Source organism: Artemia sp. Qi Xiang Cuo, chromosome 1, assembly GCF_049724085.1.
Source record: "Artemia sp. Qi Xiang Cuo chromosome 1, ASM4972408v1, whole genome shotgun sequence".
NCBI classification, from domain to species: domain Eukaryota; kingdom Metazoa; phylum Arthropoda; class Branchiopoda; order Anostraca; family Artemiidae; genus Artemia; species Artemia sp. Qi Xiang Cuo.
The window spans coordinates 44260018-44282646 of record NC_142794.1 but is presented as its reverse complement, the minus strand read 5'-3'; the positions used below and the strand labels follow the sequence as shown (position 1 = coordinate 44282646).

Sequence of the window (22629 nt, the reverse complement as noted above, 5' to 3'; positions counted from 1 at the left end):
TTTTTTTTTTGTGTTCATGTGTATGTTTTTGTGTGCATGTGTGTGTGTGTTTTATTGTTTGTGTGTGTGTAATCTTTGGTGTGTGTGTGTGTGAGTTTTATTTTGTGTTTTTTTTTTTTTATTTTTTGTGTGTGTGTGTGTGTGTGTAAGTTTTTGTGTGCATGTAAGTTTTTGTGTGAATGTAAGCTTTTGTGTGCATGTGTAAGTTTGTGTGTGTGTGTTTGTGTTTCTTTTAGTTTTTGTGTGTGTGTGTGTGTTAGTGTGGTGGTGTGTGTGTTATTTTTGGTGTGTGTGTGTGTAAGTTTTAATGTGTGTGTGTGTGTGTAATTTTTTGTGTGTGTGTAATTTTTTGTGAGTGTGTGTAAGTTTTTGTGTGTGTGTAAGTTTTTGTGTCGTCTAATGTGAATTTCAAATATTCAGGCTGGTGGACTAAGACCCCAATTCTGAGCTAGTGAATTTCCACCATTCGGGCTGGTGGAGTGGGACCCCAATTCTGAGCTAGTGAATTTCCACCATTCAGGCTGGTGGACTGAGACCCCAATATTGAGCTAGTGGATTTCCACCATTCAGGCTGGTGGACTAAGACCCCAATTCTGAGCTAGTGAAGTTCCACCGTTCAGGCTGGTGGACTGGGACCCTAATACTGAGCTGGTGGACTAAGAATCCTAGCTCTGAAAAGTTCAAATAGCAAACTACACATCCCAAATCGTAATTTTCTGACAACACACACCTATGAAAGGCTATGAAACCTAGCTAATAAAAGCCGGAAATAGCAAATTAACCATCTCAAATCACAAGTTTCAGACAGCACTCACCTATGAACGGCTAAGAAATCCAGCTCGGAAAAGTCAAAAAATAGCAACCCGCACATCCCAAATCATAGGTTTCAGACAATACATACCTATGAAAGACTAAGAAATCTAGCTTAGAAAAGCCCGAAATAGTAATTTACATATCTCAAATCCTAGGTTTCAGACAACACTCACCTAAGAACGGCTAAGAAACCTAGCTCAGAAAAGTCAAAATAGCAAACTAGTCATCCCAAACTATAGGTTTCAGACCCCCCCAGAAAAAAACACCCCGAGGAAAATAATCCCTGAGAAAAGACATGGAAAAATACCCCCTCCCCACAGCGAAAGATATCGCATCCTTTTGAATCTGAGAATTACAGCTCACTGAGCCGTTAAAAAGCCGGACTATATAAGTCAGCCTTTTTTCTTATTTGTAGGCATTTATGTTCTTTTCTGGTTTTAATCTGTATTGAGCATGCCATGTTTGATTAATTAAAAGTATTAACGGTATTTTTTTATCTTTCCTTATCATTTTAAGAGAGATGGTATTTATCCTACACCCAGAAAAAACACCCCTAGGAAAATAATCACTGAGAAAAGACATGGAAAAATAACCCCTCCCCACAGCGAAAGATATCGCATCCTTTTGAATCTGAGAATTACAGCTCACTGAGCTGTTCAAAAGCCGGCCTATATAAGTCAGCCTAATTTCTTATTTTTAGGCATTTCTGTTCTTTTCTGGTTTTAATCTGTATTGAGCATGCCTTGTTTGATGCATTTAAAGTATTAACGCTATTTTTTATCTTTCCATATCCTTTTACGATAGCTGGTATTTACCCTACCCCCAGAAAAAACACCCCGAGGAAAATAACCCCTGAGAAAAGACATGGAAAAATATCCCCTCCCCACAGCGAAAGATATCGCATCCTTTTGAATCTGAGAATTACAGCTCACTGAGCCGTTCAAAAGCCGGTCTAGTTTGTTTGAAGAAAATCCCCCCTCCTAATACTAAACGTTGAAAATGTGTATATTTAGTCAAACATCGAAGCATTGATCTGAGCTATGATTCTTTTTCAGTGGGCAGCTACCCTCTCACCCCTACACACACGTCTTATTGTCCCAAAATGGTCGAGTATGGAACCAGGACAACCTATAGATGAAAAATAGCTTATTTTCAAAGTGTTCAAATCATCCCTACTTTTAAAATTTTGATTATTATTGCATAATAACATTTGGTTAATTTAACTGAAGATAATCTAAGATATGACATAGAAGGCGACAATTTGTTCGTTTATTTTCAAAGTGTTCAAATTTTTTTTTTTTTCGGCGCTATCCCCCCACGCCCCCCCCTAACCGTGCCCCACAGCGCCTCCCGGACCATCCGTGGCGCTTTTCGGAGCCACAACGCATCCCTGTGGAGCTTCTTGGGGCCCCTGCATTGCGTCCCACGATGCTTCTCGGGCCCGTGGCACATCTCAGTGGCGATTTCCCAGACTCGTGGCGCCTCCCTCCGGCACGTCCCTAACCTTGCCTCCACAGCACTCCCCGGACCCCTCGGCACATTCCGGGCTCCACGGCTCCCAGCCGTTTACCTAATGCCCCAAAAAAACCGTATTGTTAGGCGGCATAAGTCGTTTCGCCTACTTCCCATACAGGTTGTCTATGACTCCAAATGTGCCTAGATTATTTTTAATCGCGTGTCTGTTCTGTTTCCAAGCGTATTCTCTGGGAAACAGTACAATTAAATTCGAGAACCGTTAATTCTTATTCAACAATGTTTCCACATCACTAAAATATTGGCAAGGCTTTGTAAGATTGAAAGTTATTTTAAAATATCCTTGCGCAAATTACGGGATTCATATGTGACAAATAGATAAATGTGAATAATCTCACTCAGTTCATTTTCTTGAAACTTTGTGATAATCAATTGTGAAAAATAGGGGATTTTGAGTTTCAAATGGTGAGCATTAATTGAAATTACCCATGAAAAATATTCACTTATGAGATATCGAAGTGATAGCAAAGATTAGAAAAGAGTGGTTTCATTGTAAAAAATTACATTTAGATATCTCCGAGGGAGATAAATTTAAAACATTGGTTGGGGTGAGGGGTTAATATATCACAGAGATAAGTTTATATTGGGATTGAAAAGGACTGAAAAATGAATAAATAGAAAGGTAGGAAAAAACGCTTACATTTGAATATCCCGGCTGCACTTGGGCACCCGAAGGACCAGGTAGTGCATGCTAGAGGGTGGACGGGGAGACATCGCTATGTTCTTGTGCGACTGGGCCGGCTATTTCATGATCTTGCATAGCTTCGGCATGGTTCACCATATTATAAGAAGCCGTCCACTTTCTCTTTAACTTAAACCCAGGCTGCATTGGGGCTGGCACTGTTGGGGCTGTCTTGTCATCTCTGGCTTTCTTGGATGGAGGGGCACGCATTCTTCATAATTTGCCTAGCTCATAAAAGCCTGAAATAGCAAACTACTCACCCCAAACTATTGGTTTCAGACAATATTCACCTAGGAAATACTAGGAAACCTTAGCTCAGAAAAGCCTGAAGTAGCAAACTACACATCCCAAATCATAGGTTTCAGACAACTCACATCAACGAAAGACGGGTGCTCGGGGAGAGTCTTTGAGGGTCTGTGGGTCCCTTGAGGGCCGGTGGTCCTTTGGGAGCCCGGGGGACCTTTGAGGACCGGGATAGGGCCTGTGGGGCACATGGAGGGCCTTTGGGGGTCCGGGGGGACAGTTGGGGGCCTGGGGGACATTTGGGGCCTGGGGATGGCCTTTGGGGGTCTGGGGGGGCCTTTGGGGCGCCGGTGGCCCTTTGGGAGCTTGAGGGGCCTTTGAGGACCGGGGGCTTCCTTCGGGGTTGGGGTAGGAGGATTGGAACCCTTTGGGGTTGGGTTAGAGGACCTCACAACACTGTTCAAATTAAACTTGTGTATTATAACGACCACACTCAAATTCTCTTCTAAAATCTCTTCAAAAATCTTCTTTTAAAATGTCTCTATCTGTTTCGCCGAAATAGTTCCATAACCTGTCTAAAACGGTTTCGCCCAAATAATCCTTAAATGTAAATTCAGCGTGTTCCTTTGTTATTGGTATCTCTGCGCTAACTCATTTCAAATTAATAGGAAACCTTTTCGCGCGCTAAAACAATTCATCGCTAAGATTTTTCTTGCCTAATTGTTTCCATGGCCTTTGGTTATTAATATCCTTTGGAGTTCGACCAGTAGAACTGTTCCCGAGGCAAAGACATTAATGATTTGAATCTATTCCTGGAGAAATGTTTCTAGGCGAAAATTTTTAAAGTCTGACAGATGATGTCATTGATTGATTGATCTGTCAAGAAAGGGGGAATTAATTTGTTGTTTCTAAGGGGAATTATTGATTCACGATAGGTGAATTGAGGTCGACAGCACAGGTGTTCAAAATTCCGGGTTTTTGTTGTTGTAAGTGCACGCTCTCAGCGAATGTCAAGGTCGTTGTTGTTGTTGTTGACACACTTTGATTACGCAATCAATTTCTCGGAAATTCACTTCCCCCTCGAGTCCTAGATCAATAACATTGTTCCCGTTAGAATTCAATGCGCATGTGCAACCTTCGCCCCGGAGCTATTACACATAGAAACATCAAATAAATCGATCTTGGAAAAAGAGGTCATTGAGCGATTACGTAATCTTTCTCCCTAGGGACTCTATGACCATATTGTTTCATAATTCCCCACGCTCGTGAATAAATTATTCCCCCATCGATTATGTAAATCACCCCTCATGCCATTACACGTGGCCAAACAACAACAACAACAGATCGATTGACCTTGACCCCCATTAGACTCGATCGATAATCCTTGAATAAATTATGTCCCGTCAGCATTAAACTAAATTGTAGATGGCAGCACGGTGTTCGTCCCGGACCTCCTGATAGGGTTCTACTCACCTTTTCATCTTCACTTATTCCTAGCCTTAGTGACTTAGTCTTCCTAACATTAATTTTCAATCCAATACTAGCACCCTGAACTCGCAAAACCTCTAAAACTTCATTCATTTTGCTCACACTTTCATCTAGGATGCTTAAATCATCAGCATAATCTAAGTCCAGGAGACTTTTTCCTTCCCATTTGATTCCGTGGTCTCCTATTGCCTTTCTGTGCTCCTTAAGACAAAGTCCATCAAAATGATCCATATAAAGAGGTACAGAACACGACCCTGTTTTACTCCAGATTTAGTACAAAACCAGTTGCTAACCTAATTTCTTACCTTAACTGCAACAGTGTTATTCTCGTACATAGCACTAATCACTTTAATGTATTTGTTTGGTATACCATACAAGGATAAAACCTTTACTAAGGCTCCTTTATCAACAGAATCAAACGCTTGCTCATAATCTTTAAAACTGAGGACCAAAGGTGTTTGAAAACTCAGGCACTTCTCAATTATTAGCCTAAGAGTGAAAATTTGGTCGACACATCCTCTACCTTTTCAAAAACCGCACTGCTCTTCCCTTAAAACTCTGTCTACGGCATCTCTCAGTCTAAAAAGTATCATATTACTAAGCAATTTGCTACCTACAGAGACCAGACTAATGCCTCAATAATTAACACACTAACTTTTATCACCTTTCTTATAAAGCGGCTTAATTAAGGTTTTCCTAAAATCATTAGGAACTTCCAATTTTTCAAAAATCATCTTCATAATCTTTAGTAACTGATTTCTAAGCTCAGGGTCACCATATTTGAGAAACTCATTTACTACCCTATCAGCACCTGGAGCCTATTATTCTTTAATCCTTTTAGTACTGTTGCTAATTCCTCCTCACAAAACAAATCTTCCTTCACATCCAAGGTATCAATTTTTTCATTTTCCTCTATATTTTTTCCTACAACTCTATCTCGGTTAAGCAAGTTCTCAAAATGTTCGGCCCATCTCTCTTTAGTTTTTTCCTTATCGCTAATTGCCACCCCATTCCTATCTTTAATTGGGACAAGTCCGGATTGACTACTACCACTCAATTTGTTAACGTGCCAGTACAATATTTTACTATTCTGCCGTCTACCTGCATCTTCCAGATCCTCAGCAATTTTATCCATGGCCTCCATTTCTCACCTCCTTAGTTCATATTTCAATGCTTTCACCACTTTCTTTACATTTCTTTTGTTTTCATACGATCTATCACTCAGATAATTCTTGTACAAGTCCTTTCTCCTTTCTATTAAACATAAAGATTTTTCACTAATATTCTTAGCTACAGTTCTAGCTTTCTTCCCTAATACACCTTCAGCAACTTCACAAATTATTTTTCTAAAATTATTCCAACCATCTTCCACATTATCAAATTTTAAACTCTCAAGTTTAATATTCAACTGTTCCTGGAAAGTTTCTCTCAAATTCTCATCCTGGAGTCTACTAACATCATAACTTCCCGGGAGGTAATTACCTTTTCGATATTTCAGCTTTAAATTAACCCTTGACACTGCTTGATGGTGATCTTTACTTTTAACATCAATAACAGCACTCCTATATACCCTAGTTTCTTGTATTGATCCTGCCAGTCTTCGGTTTACTATAACATAATCAATAAGGTTTGCTGTCTTACCATCACGTGAATACCATGTTAGCTTATGAGCCATTTTATGACCAAACACCGTATTGGTTATAACTAGATTGTTATACCTACAAAATTGCAAAAGTCTGTATCCATTACTGTTTTCTTTTCCTACACCAAATTTACCTAAGCTGGGATACCATCTATCCCTATTTCTACCAACCTGGTCGTTAAAATCCCCCAGTAATAACATCGTATTTCTACCTGGGACCTTGTCTATTTGCTCCAGTAACTGTAAGTAAAATTCATCTGAGTCACTAGTATCTCCGTCAGTCGGTTCTACATGGGCGTATACTACTATAACTGATACCCTGAACTTTCTAGTCATAAAATTAGCAATTAGTAATTTATTATTAACACCTTCCCAGGTTAAACAAGATTTAGTAGCTTCCTTATTCATCACGAGCCCAACTCCTTGTCTATGTACCCCATCCTTCCTGCCTGAGTAAACAAATTGTTTATTACCTGATTTCAGGCTTCATACCCCTGGGATATGAATATCTGAAACTCCTAATAAATCTTGTTCGAATCGTCTGAACTCATCAGTTAAAATGTCGATACGACAGTCATTGCTTAGCGTCCTAACATTCTAAGTTCCAATTTTCATTTTCTTTAAGTCTTTGAAATTGTTTTCATCTCAGGAAAAGTAATGATCCTGGATACCATTGCATGAAGAGGATCTTATATCTTCTCAAGTTTTCACCGGCGTACTTAAGCCGGCTTAGATCCGGACAGCAAGAAGTCCCTAGAGCCTCCATGAATGGAGCCTTTTTGTAATCCTGGGCCCATCTTGGTCACAACATGGTTTTCAGCACTTGGCAATGCTCTTCTATCAACAAGAATCGAAATCCTGCACAGACAATCTCAAGCCTATTATCTCCGACTCATTACATATTCATGCCTACAAATATTATTCTACTATGGGGAGGCAACCCGTAATAGATAAATTAGCTAGGAAGAGGTTTTTCAGCCCCAAGACGCCCATCAAAACATACCAATCCCAGAAGAATTGTCCATTAGTCAGAATCCCGTGCGAATGCTGTGTCGTGAATTAGGTATCTACTCTCTTTAGGAGAGCAATAATTATATGTGTAGGCCTATATATATATATATATATATATATATATATATATATATATATATATATATATATATATATATATATATATATATATATATATATATATATATATATATATATATATATATATATATATATATATATATATATATATATATATATATATATATATATATATATATATATATATATATATATATATATATATATATATATATATATATATATATATATATATATATATATATATATATATATATATATATATATATGTATATATATATATAGGAACCGAAATTTTAAAAACAGAATTTTGATACCAATAGATACATCAAAAGAATCAGATTTTTACGCTGATTTTAAATGTATTATTATATCTATCATCTATGTCGATCTATAATGTCATGCGAAATTAAAAGAGATGGCGAATGACGTCATTGTGCAACAATAGATGACGTCATAGCAAAGCTTAAAGTATTCCTAGGAGACGCCCAAAAATTGCAAATTTATCATTTCTAAAAATGATATGTCGTTGATAGGACAACAATCTAGACAATCGAATGTCCAGAATTTAATGAGACAGAGTTCCAAGACAGTCAATTTTGACGAAATTTTTTCTAAGTAAGTAAAAGGCATGCGAAAATGTCTAACGTAATGATGAATGAAACTAAATCACATTGAACTTACGATTATAAAACATACGACAGCGATAATCAGAACGAATCGCCAACGAAAATGATGCAAAACATCTTCCAAAAATGACTTGAATAAAATATTGTATTTTCTCAGGATATAATATCCAGTAAAAAATGCTTTGCAAGTCAACATTACAACATAGTGAAGAAACTATATAATTTACTACTGCGTGAAAAAGAAATAAGTAAATTTAATGCTGAGATTGTAGATCGCCTCGCCACGAAACTACAAGTTCTATTAAAGTTATAATTCTGCGAAGGAGAAACCACATTCAATGGAAATTGGAGATTTTGTTACCACATGACGTAAAACTGAAGAGTAACACGATATTTATGCTAATGTGTGATTTAGATATTTCAGAAAGTATATGAAATGGAACACACCTTGTTGCTACCAAATTATGTAACAACGTATTTAAAGCAAAAATAATTACAGAGAAAACGCTGGGAAGGAAGTTCACATTAATGTGTGGTTTAGGAGGTCAAATATATACAAGCCTGCAATGTGTCGACTATCAGGGGCTGAGTGAAGATTGGCCTCTTATTATTGTATATTAAGGTGATTATTGTTATTTAAAAGATTAATATTTCTACGGTTGAAGCGGGAAGGGACATTTTTACCTAGTTTGGTGTAGAATGAGGTACTAAGGACAGTCGTTTTAATCCCAGTTTAAATGGATTGTTTTTATTGACTAAACACAGGATAAACCATGAAAAAAAATGGTATAAGACGGGGTTAGAAGATTTTGCAGTTGATTAAAGTAATCTAGGTAAGACAGTAAATAGAACAAATACATTTTTAAAGGGTTTGAGAATTCTAAGCATGAGAAAGGTTTTTAATTATTTAATTTTAAAATGAATAAGTCACTCATTCTAGAAACAGATGAGGTTACAGCGGTATTTTAGGTACGGACAAAATTTGACCATGAAAGTACTTTCACTCGCTAAATTATTATTATTTGCAAGTAAGGTGGATGTAGTGGAATTTCAAAAGTAGAATGGGCATGGTGTAGGATGCTTTTCTGAAAAAACGCGCCTTATTGAAAAATGTTAGAAGCAAAGCATGACGCATATTTTAAGATTAGAATATTAGACACCATGGTAATTGCAGCTGACCAGTACAGCTCTAAAACATGAGTGTCCTGAAATGCTAAGGAAGAAATGTTACGAGATCTCGTAGATCTTTTCCAGAGGCGTTGTCTAAATGTAATAATTGTTAAAATAATCGTTGGAAAGACTGTCTATCAGTTAATAAGCTGTATAAAAAAAGCTGTTAAGATTAAGATGTTTTAGCAAGTTCTTTTGACATTCCAGTTGGAACAAAGAAAAAGCAGTCCCCAAACGGAACTGGAAGAGGTCATAGGAAAGGAAGTGGACGCGTTATGACAGTGAGTTAAGGGTGCAGCTTTAGACAAAGAGTATAAACAAGACTTAAAAAAGTTAAACTCATATGGTACAGAATGAGGTTAGTGGTGAAAACTTTTCTATGGTGCACCTGATCATTCCGTCCAGCTGCTGGTCGCCTTGCCCAGTGTCTGACCATGAGGCATTGTATTTTGTGAAATACGCTACTGAGATTGGATGGATTAAAGCCAGTAATGGCTACAAAAATCATACCTTGGGAAGAAAGATCTCCCTGGATATAGGAAATGCTAATCGTGATGCAAGAACAACTCCCATGAGGAGAAATCCTAGGAATGAGAACAATATTCACTTGATAGAACCTGTTCTGAGGATCAAGTATCACTTGCTGTTGGACGTCTGGTAATTGGTGGGTGACTCCCTTCTTTCTTTTAAGGACAGGTATTATCTGTCGAAGGCGGGGTAGAGCTGGTGATTTGGCTTGTTGGGATTGGGTAAAACAATGGTGGATCCCATGACACTACAAAGGAAGGCTCTTTTACAAAGTAAAAAAACCAGATTGACAAGCCTAATTTTGAAATACCACATCTAATTAGGGTACCAATTTCCAAGTGCCTATTGATGATATAATATTCATTGGGGGAGGGACTTGGAGGCATGAAACATTGTAACCTGAGCCTCAGAAAAGTTTTTTGGGTTCATCCAGAATAATAATAATACAGTTATAACAGCAATAATGTAGTAACGAAAGCCTCGAAGAGTCATTCATTTGGGGAACTTCAAGTGATTTCTATAATATTGAAATATTTTAGAAACTCTTTACACCTCTTGTGCCCTTCTGAAGAATCTCTGACCCTTCGAAAATGATACAAATTTGAATAATATCATCTTTGCCACTTTTCCCTCTGTTACTATTTAGCTCCATTCCAGTTACGAGAGCATATGAGTAAGCTGCCTGTGTAACCAATTTATATTAAGCTAAGAATGTTTTCAGAAAATTAAAATTTACGAGCTGTTAAGAGCAGTGTAAATGAAGAAAATGTCTTCTTACAGGGAAGTGGGTGAGTAGGCTGCTGTCCAGGTCAGTTGTCCATCTTTTTTTCAGAGTAATCTTTCCTCAAATACTTCTGATTGTTAGTTACTTTGTTTAAGTTTAATACATATCTGCATCGGAAATTCAGGGAACTGTTTTTTCTTACTAATATTGTTTAATTTCAGTATCTCATACTACCGATGATCTTGTTTTTGTGTGGGAAGAAGATACCCCTCTAGTAGTGGATAGAATAGAACTTCCCCAGCTCGATTTGGTAGAAAATACTACAGGAGATTGTACTCACGTATATTCGACTGGTAAGACGTTCTAAGATACCCTCTTAAGGTTGGACAAATACTCACTAGGCTGCAATGTATGAATGTACGTACACGAGGGATACTTTACTGAACTGTATATCCATATATATATATACATATGTATATATATATATATATATAGAAATTATGTATGTATTTTGTATTTTTTCTCAAAAACGGCTCCATATTTTTTCGGGAACATTGGTATCTTGGGATATTCTCGCATAAAAAAAAACGATTAAAAAAAACGATCTAGATAGGTCAGAACTCTAAAAAAATTCATAAAGAGCCTTAATTTTTATTTTTCCAAATGACGTCATGTACTATGTTAGATAGAAACCTGCCGCGTGCCGAAAGGAGGGGCCTGGTATTATATATATATATATATATATATATATATATATATATATATATATATATATATATATATATATATATATATATATATATATATATATATATATATATATATATATATATATATATATATATATATATATATATATATATATATATATATATATATATATATATCTTTAAGCAAGCAATGATTGTATATTTATTGATGTTTGTATGTATTTATAAATATTTTCTCAGAAACGGCTTCATACTTGTATTTGGAAAATCGGTATCCTAGGATTTTCTTGGCTGAAAAAAGACCTAGATAGGTCTCGAGTTTGAAAAAATTTGTTAAGAGCCTTAATTTTGGAAACAAATTTATATAAGTAACGTCATATTTATGAACACATTTCAAGAGCATTAATACGTCATTTCCATCCCAGGAGTAATTTATCATATTTCGTATCTATGACGAATGCAATATTACACAAGGAATATAGATAGTATAAAATATCCAGTGTAGTGAGTTTTTTTTACAATCGGCGTTTTCACAATTTCATAATACCTAGAGGAAAAATTGTTTAAAATGAACAAACTGAGCCATCAAATGAGACAACTTCGAGAGGATGATCGAAGAAATGTAAACACAGTGGGTAAAAATGAAGAACCTAAACCATCAAATTCGACATGACCAATCTAGGCAGCAAGGACAAAAGGCATTATAAAAAATATCTGAAGAAATGAAAATGAAGAAGAAAGAAATTTGCGGATAGAAGTTTTTGACAATTACAAAGAAGTCAAAAACAAAAGTGAAGAACAAACAAATACAAGGTTACAAGACATGTTTCAACGCGGATCAGAACAAATCAACAATGAAAGTGTAGAAAAAAGAAGGTGTTATAAGCAGTTTCATAATACCTAGAGGACAAAAAGAAGTTAACAATTCCTCAAATTAAACAAACAGGACCATCAACTGAGACAGGATGAAGAAGGACAATATGATAAAAATAAGTTAAACATGTGGTAGTCGAGAAATCTGACAATGAAATGCCAAGTCTGACTGATGGAATATCCTATGGAAACTGTGTATTGAATAATTTATTTCGATAAATCAGTGTCTACTTAAATGAAACATTTGTGAGCACTAGCAACAATCTTTCTTTTTGTACGAGCCACATACAGTTCATGTTGATGACACCAAAGTCATATAAGGAATTGAAGTGTTCAACCACGAATATGAATATAAGACAGGCACTGACACTACAAATGCACTTAGAGAGGTAACAACTAGTAAATTATATTTACGAGGGAAAATAAACTTTGAGATTTAATATACCCAAACGGCTACTACCAAATACTAACATGGACACAAAATTAACGCTTGCTCCATTGAATTTCCTTTTACGAAAGGAACTTGCTACATCACCCGATGAAACAGTCTCTCTCCCTTCGTCAATACGTCATGTACGAAAGCAACAGGTTATGAGTTCTGTTGCTTTGGCAGTGGAAAAACTGAGAGCTAGAGGAAATAATATCAAACTACTTATTCCTCATACAATAACCAATCCGCGACATTACCACGGGTTCACCCACCGTCACTGATTCTTCATTTATCAATGGTGAAATTCCATTAAAGCTGGCACCGATGTTTGTAAAAAGTGCTTATACTATAGGATTGTGGACAAATTGCCCACACGAATTTAAAACTTTTGACTTTCCTCTCTTGTGTATAAAGCCAATGGAATCCCACTCTACAATTTATCCTTTGATAAAACCTATAGAACACTCTATGTGTTGCCAATGCAATCCTTAGATCAAGATTCACAAGTATTTGAAAACGGCATAACCGATAAAATGTTTGCAAAAACTCCTGGTATCATTGCATTGGACTTGTCTGGCACTCAAGATATGAATACTGTACGAACGGGGAGTATACATTTAGAGTGCACCTTTGCCGAGTCATTAGCTGAGAGTATTGTAGTAATCCCATTAAATCAATTTGAAACTTACTGGGAAATCACTACCGAAAGCAGTGTTCTACTAGACCTGCCACCATGAACACAGATCAAATAATCAGCGTGCTTAATATGGATCCGTAGAATGCATGTCCAAATACAACTCCTATTGTATTCCCTTGGATTTTCTTGAAAAATTCGGTATTAACAATACCAAGTAACCAAGACACGTCATTGGTTATGCATCTCTCAAACAGCGGAGAATATAGAATTCTCGATCCTTTTGGCATACCATATACATTTTATATCCCCCACATCGACAGCTTTATTGAAAGCAGTGGCAAAATTATTATTCATAACCAGAAGAGAGTGGAGGATTTAACAACTAAAAGCTGTGGTTTTTATGCACTATTGTATTTCGTTTTTCGATGTCGTGGCTATACTTGCAATAAATTTCTCAATATTTACGAAAAAAATCCTTACCTGAATGGCTTCCTAGTGGAATATACGTTATCATACCTTTATAATAATGATTTCAGTGCACTACGAGTAAAACGTTCTAAAAATGTTTGTAAATTTGTCTACAAACACGGAGCAAAATTACGTTGGAGGGACAGTTTTCCACAAGGAATAATTTAATGCGGGAAAACTTGATGGGGAGGTTGGGCATTCCCCTTGAACTTCTTTTTTTTAAGATAGCAGTCACGCACGGCGAGTAAGCTAGGTACAAATAAAACAGTTTTAGCTAGCAACTAAGTGTAATTTTTACATTCTGCTAAGTTTTCATAAAAATCAAAATTGAACATTAAGATTGAAGGAATAGGGGCAGCTTTTCTCATATTTATGGTTAATTTCAGTTTGTTTTAATTTGAAAGGTGTATTCTATTTTCCTGTGGAAAAACCAATTAATTTTTCTTTTTTCCTGTTCAGAAAAATCTGTTTGTCAATTCTCTATTTTCTCTGGATTTCTCTGGATTTCTACAGATTTCTCTGGAATTTGGCAATCCCAGAGAAATCCGTTGGCGATTTCTCTGGAAAACTTCTTGCAAATATGTTTCGGAGCCGCCATGCTTCAGATCCATATTTGACCACCGTCATCACTGTAACTTCTAATATTATAATCTTGGTTTGCAGACTTATCTTCTTATTCTTCCCAATTTTTTTTTTAACTTTGAAAAAACACCCTGAGGCTTGACTTTTCTACTTTTAATATCTTCACTGCCTCCACTGTCTTTATTTATAATAATAGCAAGGTAAGTGAAGCTCTTCACGTGATCAATCTATTCGTAACCCAACGTCACCTTTTCATCTTCACTGATTTCTAGCCTTAGAGACTTAGTCTTCTTAACATTTATTTTCAAACTTATTCTAACACCATGAACTCGCAAAATCTAGGAATTATGCATATTTGCTTATATTTTAGCTTGGTGCTACGTAAACTGAATTTGCACTTGTGAATGAGGTTTATTGTGGAAAAACCAACTTTATACTTGTAAATCTTATTTAGTTATTCTCTATTCACAAAAAGTAATTAATCAACTCTCAATAAACATGTTAAACATTGTATTATTGCAGGTAATTTTACGTGTTTAGAAGTTGTCTTCAAGTTCAAAAGAAGGCTGGGCTATTACTTATTTCACACATATGTACCAACCTGCTTAATAGTAATTATGTCGTGGATATCCTTTTGGATCAGGCCTGAGGCAGTCCCAGCAAGAGTAACACTTGGTGTTACTTCTTTACTTACACTTTCAACGCAACATGCAAACTCGCAGAAATCCTTACCGCCTGTCTCTTACATAAAGGTAAGATTTCTATTAGGTTATTGATAATATACCAAAAATTAAAAAAATATATATATATTTATTTATTTAGAATCCAGTAGTGTAATTTAGTCAAAATCCTGGGGGTGTGGGCAAAGGTGGAGCAATTTTTCCCAAATCGAGTGAAAATAACAGTAAAAACTGAAAAAAAAGAGCCATATAGTACCATAAAGGTAAAGATACACTAAAGAAAACTGACCACTTTCTGTGGATGCTTGAATTATGCAGGCTAATCTTAGTTTTGACCAGGTTTTTGAAGAAACTAAATGTCAGCTACGGTATAAACTGTGTTTTTGTCGGGAGGGGTGGGGGAGGGGTAAACTGGTGTCTGGGAAGGGCAGTTGCCCCCTCTCCTAGCCCGTAGCAAATTACGTCCCTGTTAGAATCCCTAATAGTATGTTTTTTTGTGTTTTTTTTCTCTTTTTTTTGTTGGAATTTGAGCAGTTGAAAAGGGCTTTTAGAAAACGAAGAAATGAAAAAAAAAGTAAAAATAAAAATGAAAAAACTTTGTCTAAGTGTTGAGTGTATGTTTGTGTAAGATGATGTTCATACAAAGTTTTTTATTTGGGCGTTTTTGAGGTAAGAGAGAGAGTAAATTGGGAGGATGGGATTATAAGGTAAACAGAGGGATTTTGGAGGCAAAATAAAGTATTTTTTTGGAGTTTGATAGTTGGTGCCAATGCGGAAGGGGTTCCCTATATCGGAAGGGAACCCTGCAAAGCGGCTAGGCAGATGTTGTAATAATGTTGGTTAATTGGTTGTAGAATGCCCCCAAATGAAATCTATAAAGTATTAACTGTTCAAATTTATAGTTTGATTGTTATGATAAAGTAAAGTTAAAAAATTTTGTAGGTTTTTTTTAGTGTAGGTGGTATATAAATGTAGTTATTAGTTTCGGAAATAAAGAAGTTAGTACCACTGAGAGGAGAGCAGGTGGGATTTAAAAAAAAAATAAAAAAATAGTATGTTGTTAAGATGTTATACATAAATATTTTCTGTATTTTTGGGAAACAGTCAATGCTCATGACTAAGAGAAAAAATGTGTTAATATTTTATGTTTTTCGACAGCGATCCAAAAACTTTTGTCAAAATTCGGCCCTTAAAGAGTAAAAGAAATGACATATACCAACCCCCGTTAAGCAAAAAGGAAAGTCACTATCCAAACATCCAATGGTAAAGTACCGTCATATCCATAATAACGTGTTGCTGAATATGAAAAGCAAATATATACATAGAGTTCTATATCTGTGGCATAATAAGAGGCAGCGCATTCGCGCTGCCTAAGTAAAGAACGATGTTGACACAATGTATTATTTTTTTCCCTTTAGACCAGGGCACTTCGTATTGAAGGAGTTGTCGTAGAAACTTCGAAAAGGGCTGATTAGATTGAAAATTGGAATGGCTCGTGCCCTTTTTAATAGTCGAAAGTAATTGGAAGGCAACTAACACCCCCTCCATGCCCACTATTTCTCCAAACACATCCAATCAAAATTTTGAGATAGCCATTTTGTTCAGCGTAGTTGATTTTCAAATGAAAATTATGTTTTTGAGGAAGGCACTCCTCCACAGCCCTCAGGGTAAGGGTTGTAAGTTATGCCATGGGGGCATATAAGATTTTTATTGAAAGCGTTGTCGTAGAAATTTCAAAAAAGGCTCATTCGATTGGAAATTCAAAGGGCTAGTGTCCTTTTTAATTTTCAAAAGTGATTGAAGGGCATCTAACACCCCTCTCACGCCCACCTTTTCCCCAAACCCATCCAATCAAAATTTTGATATAGCCATTTTGTTCACGTAGTTGAAAGTTCTGGAAACTAGGTCTTTGAGGATGACAACCCCCCCCCCCCCCAAGGCCCTCAGGGCAAAGGTCGTAAGTTATGCCATGGGGGCATATAAGGTTTCTATAGAGAGTGTTGTCGTGGAAACTCCAAAAAGGGCTTATTCGATTGGATATTGAAATGGCTAGTGCCCTTTTAAATTGTCGAGAGTAATCGGAGGGAGACTAGCCCCCCTTTAAAGCTTACCATTCCTCCATGAACACCCAATCAAAATTTTGGGATAGCCAGTATGTTCAACGGCGTTGAAAGGTACAGATATTATATCTTTGAGCTGGACACTCCCCCCACAGTCTTCAGGGCAAGTGTTGTAATTTATGCCCTGGGGGCATATAAGGTTTTTATAGAAAGCGTTGTCATAAAAACTTGAAAAAGGGCTCATTCAATTGAAAATTCAAAGGGCTAGTGCCCTTTTTAATAGTTGAAAGTAATTGGAAGGCAACCACCCCCCCTCTCACGACCACCATTCCTCCAGACATTTTTGGGGGACTTCGTATCAAATATTTTTCCATACCAGGGCACTTCGTATCGAAGGAGTTGTCATAGAAACTTCCAAAAGGGCTAATTCGATTGGAAACTAGAATGGCTAGTGTCCTTTTTAATAGTCGAAAGTGATTTCAAGGCAACTAACACCCCTTCCACGCCCAACATTTCCCCAAACACATCCAATCAAAATTTTGAGATTGCCATTTTGTTCAACGTAGTCGAAAGTTCTTGAAATTAGGTCTTTATGGATGACAAACCCCCTCACAGCCCTCAGGACAAGGGTTGTAATTTATGCCCTGGGGGTATATAAGGTTCTTATAGAAAGTGTTGTCGTAGAAACTTCAAAAAGGGCTCATTCGATTGGAAATTGAAAGGGCTAGTGCTCTTTTTAATCAAAATTTTGAAATAGCGTCAACGTAGCTGATACTTCAGGAAATTAGGTCTTTAAGGATGATAACCCCCCCCCCCCATCCCTCAGGGCAACGGTTGTAAGTTATGCCCTGGGAGCATGTAAGGTTTTTATAGAAAGCGTTGTCGTAGAAACTTTAAAAGGGCTCATTCGATTGGAAAGTGAAAGGGCTAGTGCCTTTTTTTAATATTTGAAAGTGATTGGAGAACAACTAACGCCCCTCTCACGCCCGCCATTTCTCCAAACACATCCAATAAAAATTTTGAGATAGCCAACTTATTTGAAAGTTCTGGAAATTAGGTCTTTGAGGATGACAACCGTTTCAAAGCACTCAGGGTAAGGGTTGTAATTTATGGCCTGGGATTTTATAAGGTGTTTATAGAAAGTGTTGACGTAGAAACTCAAAAAAGGCTCATTTGATTGGAAATTGAAAGGGTCATTGCCCTTTTTAGTAGTCGAAAGTGATGCGATGAAATGCGATGTGGGTACAATGTATTACTTTTTTTTCTTTTTTTAGACCAGGGCACTTAGTATGGAAGGAGTTGTCGTAGAAGCTTCGAAAAGGGCTCATTCGGTTGAAAATAGAAAGGGCTAGTGCCCTTTTTAATAGTTGAAAGTGATTGAGGGTAACTAATTCCCATCCGACACCCACCTTCCCATTTGCTTATTATACTTAAAAAGTAAATTTTGTCTTAGGATTAAATTAAAACGCACTGTGATAATGTCAATTCCCAATAAGGTATCTCAGCAGTATCCCAAGACCGATCGGGGGTATTGTGTTCAAATTTCTGGGGCTACTTCTGCTCTTAACGAATCAAAATAGCGTAAGCGTATCCAAGCTATCAAAGAAATTAAACAGATTTTTTGCGATTGGTATTAAGTTTTCTATTTCAGGTCAACTAGAGGAGGTATGAAACTAAATTAAACACTACTATTTGTGTCCAGATTTTAAAAAAGGTGTAGGCCTATGTGGTTAAAAATTGCTGAAAAATTTTCTCCAGCATACAAATCGCAGGCCAAACTATAAAGTCTTAAAAAACGGAAGGTTTAAACTATTATTTTCTTTTCTCTGAAAAGGCTATGTCAATGTAAAACGAACAGAAATTAATTTAAAAAACTTTTTCCAAAAATACGTTTTTCAAAGAAAAGTAAAGAACTCTATTAAACCAAAATGAGCAAAAACAAAATCAAATAATCTACCAAGCGTGAAACTACCACAGATCAGCATCGATAAATAAATGAAACCTAAAACGAACAGTAATTACAATAAATATCCCAGTCAAACTCAAAACGAGCAGATATTAACATGAGTAGGGCTCAAAACCCCTATGCCTTCCCAAGGCCAGAACATAATTTGAACTTTACTGAAAAAAAATACAAATGAATGTGCACTGTCCATTAATCAAAATGTTAATATTATTTGATTTATTAAAGTTATAGAAGTAAAAACATTTATATTCTTTTTAGTAAAGTGCAAATTATGTCCTGGCCTTGGGAAGGCACAGGGGTTTTGAGCCCTACTCATGTTAATTTCTGCTCGTATTTAGTTTGGCTCGGTTATTTATTTTAATTTCTGTTCATTTTGGGTTTCATTTATTTATCGATGCTGATTTGCGGTAGTTTCACGCTTGGTAGATTATTTTATTTTTGCTCATTTTTGGTTTAATGGAGTTCTTTACTTTTCTTTGAAAAACTTATTTTGTAGAAAAAGTTTTTTTTAATTAATTAAAGAAAAACTCAAATTCAAAATTAGAAGTAAATCATCAAATGGAAATAAAGATTATTAATTCAATAAAACAAAATCTTTACATTTTAGCATAGATAAACAACTCTTATGGCGCGGTTTTCTAGATCAGTCAAACTAGAACTGCATTTTCATTGTGCAATAAAAAATTTGCGAAAAAGACAAATTCTTCATCCTTCCAGAAAGCTCTATTTCGTTGTGCAAGAGTGTAAAATCTCCAACTGATTAAATTCCAAATGTTTGCAAAAAAACTAAGTTATTTAGTCTCCTTGAATGTTCCATGTTTGGTTGGGTAATTGTCTAGAACAATATATGTTTAGGACAAGAATGGGAGTGGAAATATCCCAGAATTGGATATTGTTGTTTGAACTATTGCCACGTACAATAGAAATCAGAGGTTATGTTTCGAATGTACCACTGGAACACTATCGTAAATGTAAGTGCTTAATAAATTGTTCCCTTTTTTTACGTTGTTTCAGTTTTTGTGTTGATGTCAGGGCTAAAGTTATCTCTACCGACACTATAAGCTTTCCGGTCGCTACTTAACCACTTCGTTACACCATTGTTATATACTACTACGGTATAAATTTCACGGCGCATAGTGCATTCCACGCAAAGTACTGTTTAATTTGGGAATGGTAGAAGCTTGTCTCCCTATCGTAATATTGGTGGAGTTTGTCACGAATCGTAGTATAAAGCTCCATTTCATGTAATATAAAGGGTCCCCATGCATAGTTTAATATAGGTAGGTAGAGACTTAATGGGCTATGCAGAATGAAATCAACATAGAATTTTTTTTTTCAATTACTCATAAACTTTGAATGTTTTTTTTTCCCATAGGATATAGAAAAAAAGTTAAAATGGCAAAGACCATCCTAAATATTCTTAGTGAACAGCAGCTAAAAGTAACGTCTACACACATTGTTAAATCACTAACAAAGTATTCAGGAGATTCAGGCGTGGACCAATTTCTCATACATATTTAGCAATTCGCTGAATTAAAAGATATAAACTTAAAAACCCTAACAAAAATGTTGCTTCCACGCCTGAGAGAGTAAGCTCTAACGGGGTGCTACCATTTCGACTAACCGTCACAAGCACTAAACGTCATAACATCTAAAAATCATTACATTTACATTATATTACATTAACATTTATAAGTTTATATAATAGTAATAATTAAATGATAGTTTAGAAACAAATTTCGGCTATATATTTGCACATCAGGGGGGTGGAGGTAAGGAATAGCATATGTTAAATACCTAGCCTAACCTAGGTACCTTTTCCCACCTAAATCCCAAAAAACTAAAGTTTTAAAATTTTAGATTTTATGACGGTTAGTGGTTCCGACGGATTTTTTGTCGATGTTATGACGGATTTTATCGATGTCCTGACTTTAGTGCTCCTGACGGTTAGATGATATGATGCCTTCCCAGTTCTAAAATTTTAGAAGCAAATTAGTCCAAAAATAAATCAGTGTGAATAGAATCAATTAAGTACAATAGAAAAATTCCTAAATGGTGCTAAGAAATGATTTATCGATACTAGTTGAACTAATAAACCTAATCACGTAATATAATTACTTGATCAAACCCAAAAGGTCCAGAACTATTAAAAATATTGTATATCAAAAATATTGAAGGCTCAGAAACAGCGGTACAGGAAATAGAGAGAGCCCTAGAAATTCACTCGATTATACTCACAGATACTGAAAATAATACATAAATAACATTTAAATTAGAACTTCAGACAGGTGTTAAGGGGTCAAGGAGCAGCAACAAAACCAAGTTACCCCATCAGCAAACTGCAAAGAATACGGCTGTTTTTGCAAATATTCTAGGAACTATACATCATATCGGGGATCAAAATCCTGAACATTAATTTTTCAAATGGCTTGGCTAAAAGGTATGGATCGTCTCTGAGGCAGGGCAATTGCAAGAGCTGATTCCTAAGAAAATCCTTTTTTTTTTAGTCCACGCTCGCCAACTTCCAGCCGTGTAAATTTAGATTTCTTAGTTTTGGCTAGCGTAGTTGACCTTGCTGGAGGAGATCTGTCTGATTTCCTAGGGGTATAGTGCAAGTCTATTAGTAGGTTGAGAAGGTTCGTGTACCGTGCTAGTTACCTAGTTACTGGACCTTTCTGCTGTGCTGAACAAAAGCGTTATCTCAAAATTTTGATTGGATGTGTATCAAAATTTTGATGAAGATGCCCTTATCAGGGGTTTTGAAAATGAATCGGATAATGAGATGTTTGCTTAAACAAAATTAAAAGAAATGTATGTGGCTCACAATGCTAAGTCAAAATCTTCTTCTAGCCGATAGTCGAAATGAGGTAGAAAACTAATTTTAAGCAAAATAGATGAGCCTCTAGCTAAATAAAAAAAAAGATTTTTTGAGATAAGATGGAGTATAAGATGTTCTAACTAAATTATGGATACCCCTCTACACGCGGACGAAAAGGACCCCGAAATCCAAGTATCTTTACTGATATATTTTTCTGTAGCTAGAGATACCGTTCCACATACTGTTGCTTTATAACCCTCTATTGTTGATGGCGCAAGGTTTCGACTAGCCTTTAGATATATTAAGAATTCTGCTACAGTCTGAGCATTGGCTTTGAGCCAATTTTAAGCAAATATTAATTTAAGCACCTCAAAGTGGTGGAAGGGTGTAAACACCACTGAGCTCCACGCCGAGCGATTTGGTGGCCAACGCGCTCTGGGTGACCCGCAAGACTGAGGACCTTGCGGTCAACTCTATTCCCAAGAAACATTGATGAATCTGAGACCTAGAAGAAAAGTTGTAACGGCTACGGCGTCCCCGGCAAGCGACGCGGCCCCCGTATTGGCGCGGGTGTCGAGAAGTAAATAAGCCAGCCATACTACGGGGTTCCCAGCAGGCGATGCGACTTAGAATATGGCGGCGAAGTCGAAAAATCCTTTTCACGCCATAAATCTAGGAAAACCTACTACAGTCATTAAACAGGCAAAATCTAGAATGAATGTGGGATGCTGGAATGTAAGATCCGTCAAACAAGAAGCCACGCAAGCTTTTCTTGTCCATGAGATGGAGAAGTACAACATAGACATACTTTGCATACCCGAGACCAGAATTTCTGGTTCTGGCTCCATAGTTATTACGGCT

The 22629-nt window shown here is 36.4% G+C and overlaps 1 protein-coding gene across 1 annotated transcript in view; it reads left to right on the top strand.

Moving 5' to 3' along the window:
* Nucleotides 1-22629, top strand: part of LOC148956360 (glycine receptor subunit alpha-2-like) — a 66278-nt gene that overhangs the window by 31365 nt on the left and 12284 nt on the right. The window contains exons 3-4 of the mRNA XM_089095042.1: nt 10766-10897; nt 14767-14996. Of these exons, the coding sequence (XP_088951168.1) occupies nt 10766-10897; nt 14767-14996 (362 nt within the window). The remainder of the gene's footprint in view (nt 1-10765; nt 10898-14766; nt 14997-22629) is intronic.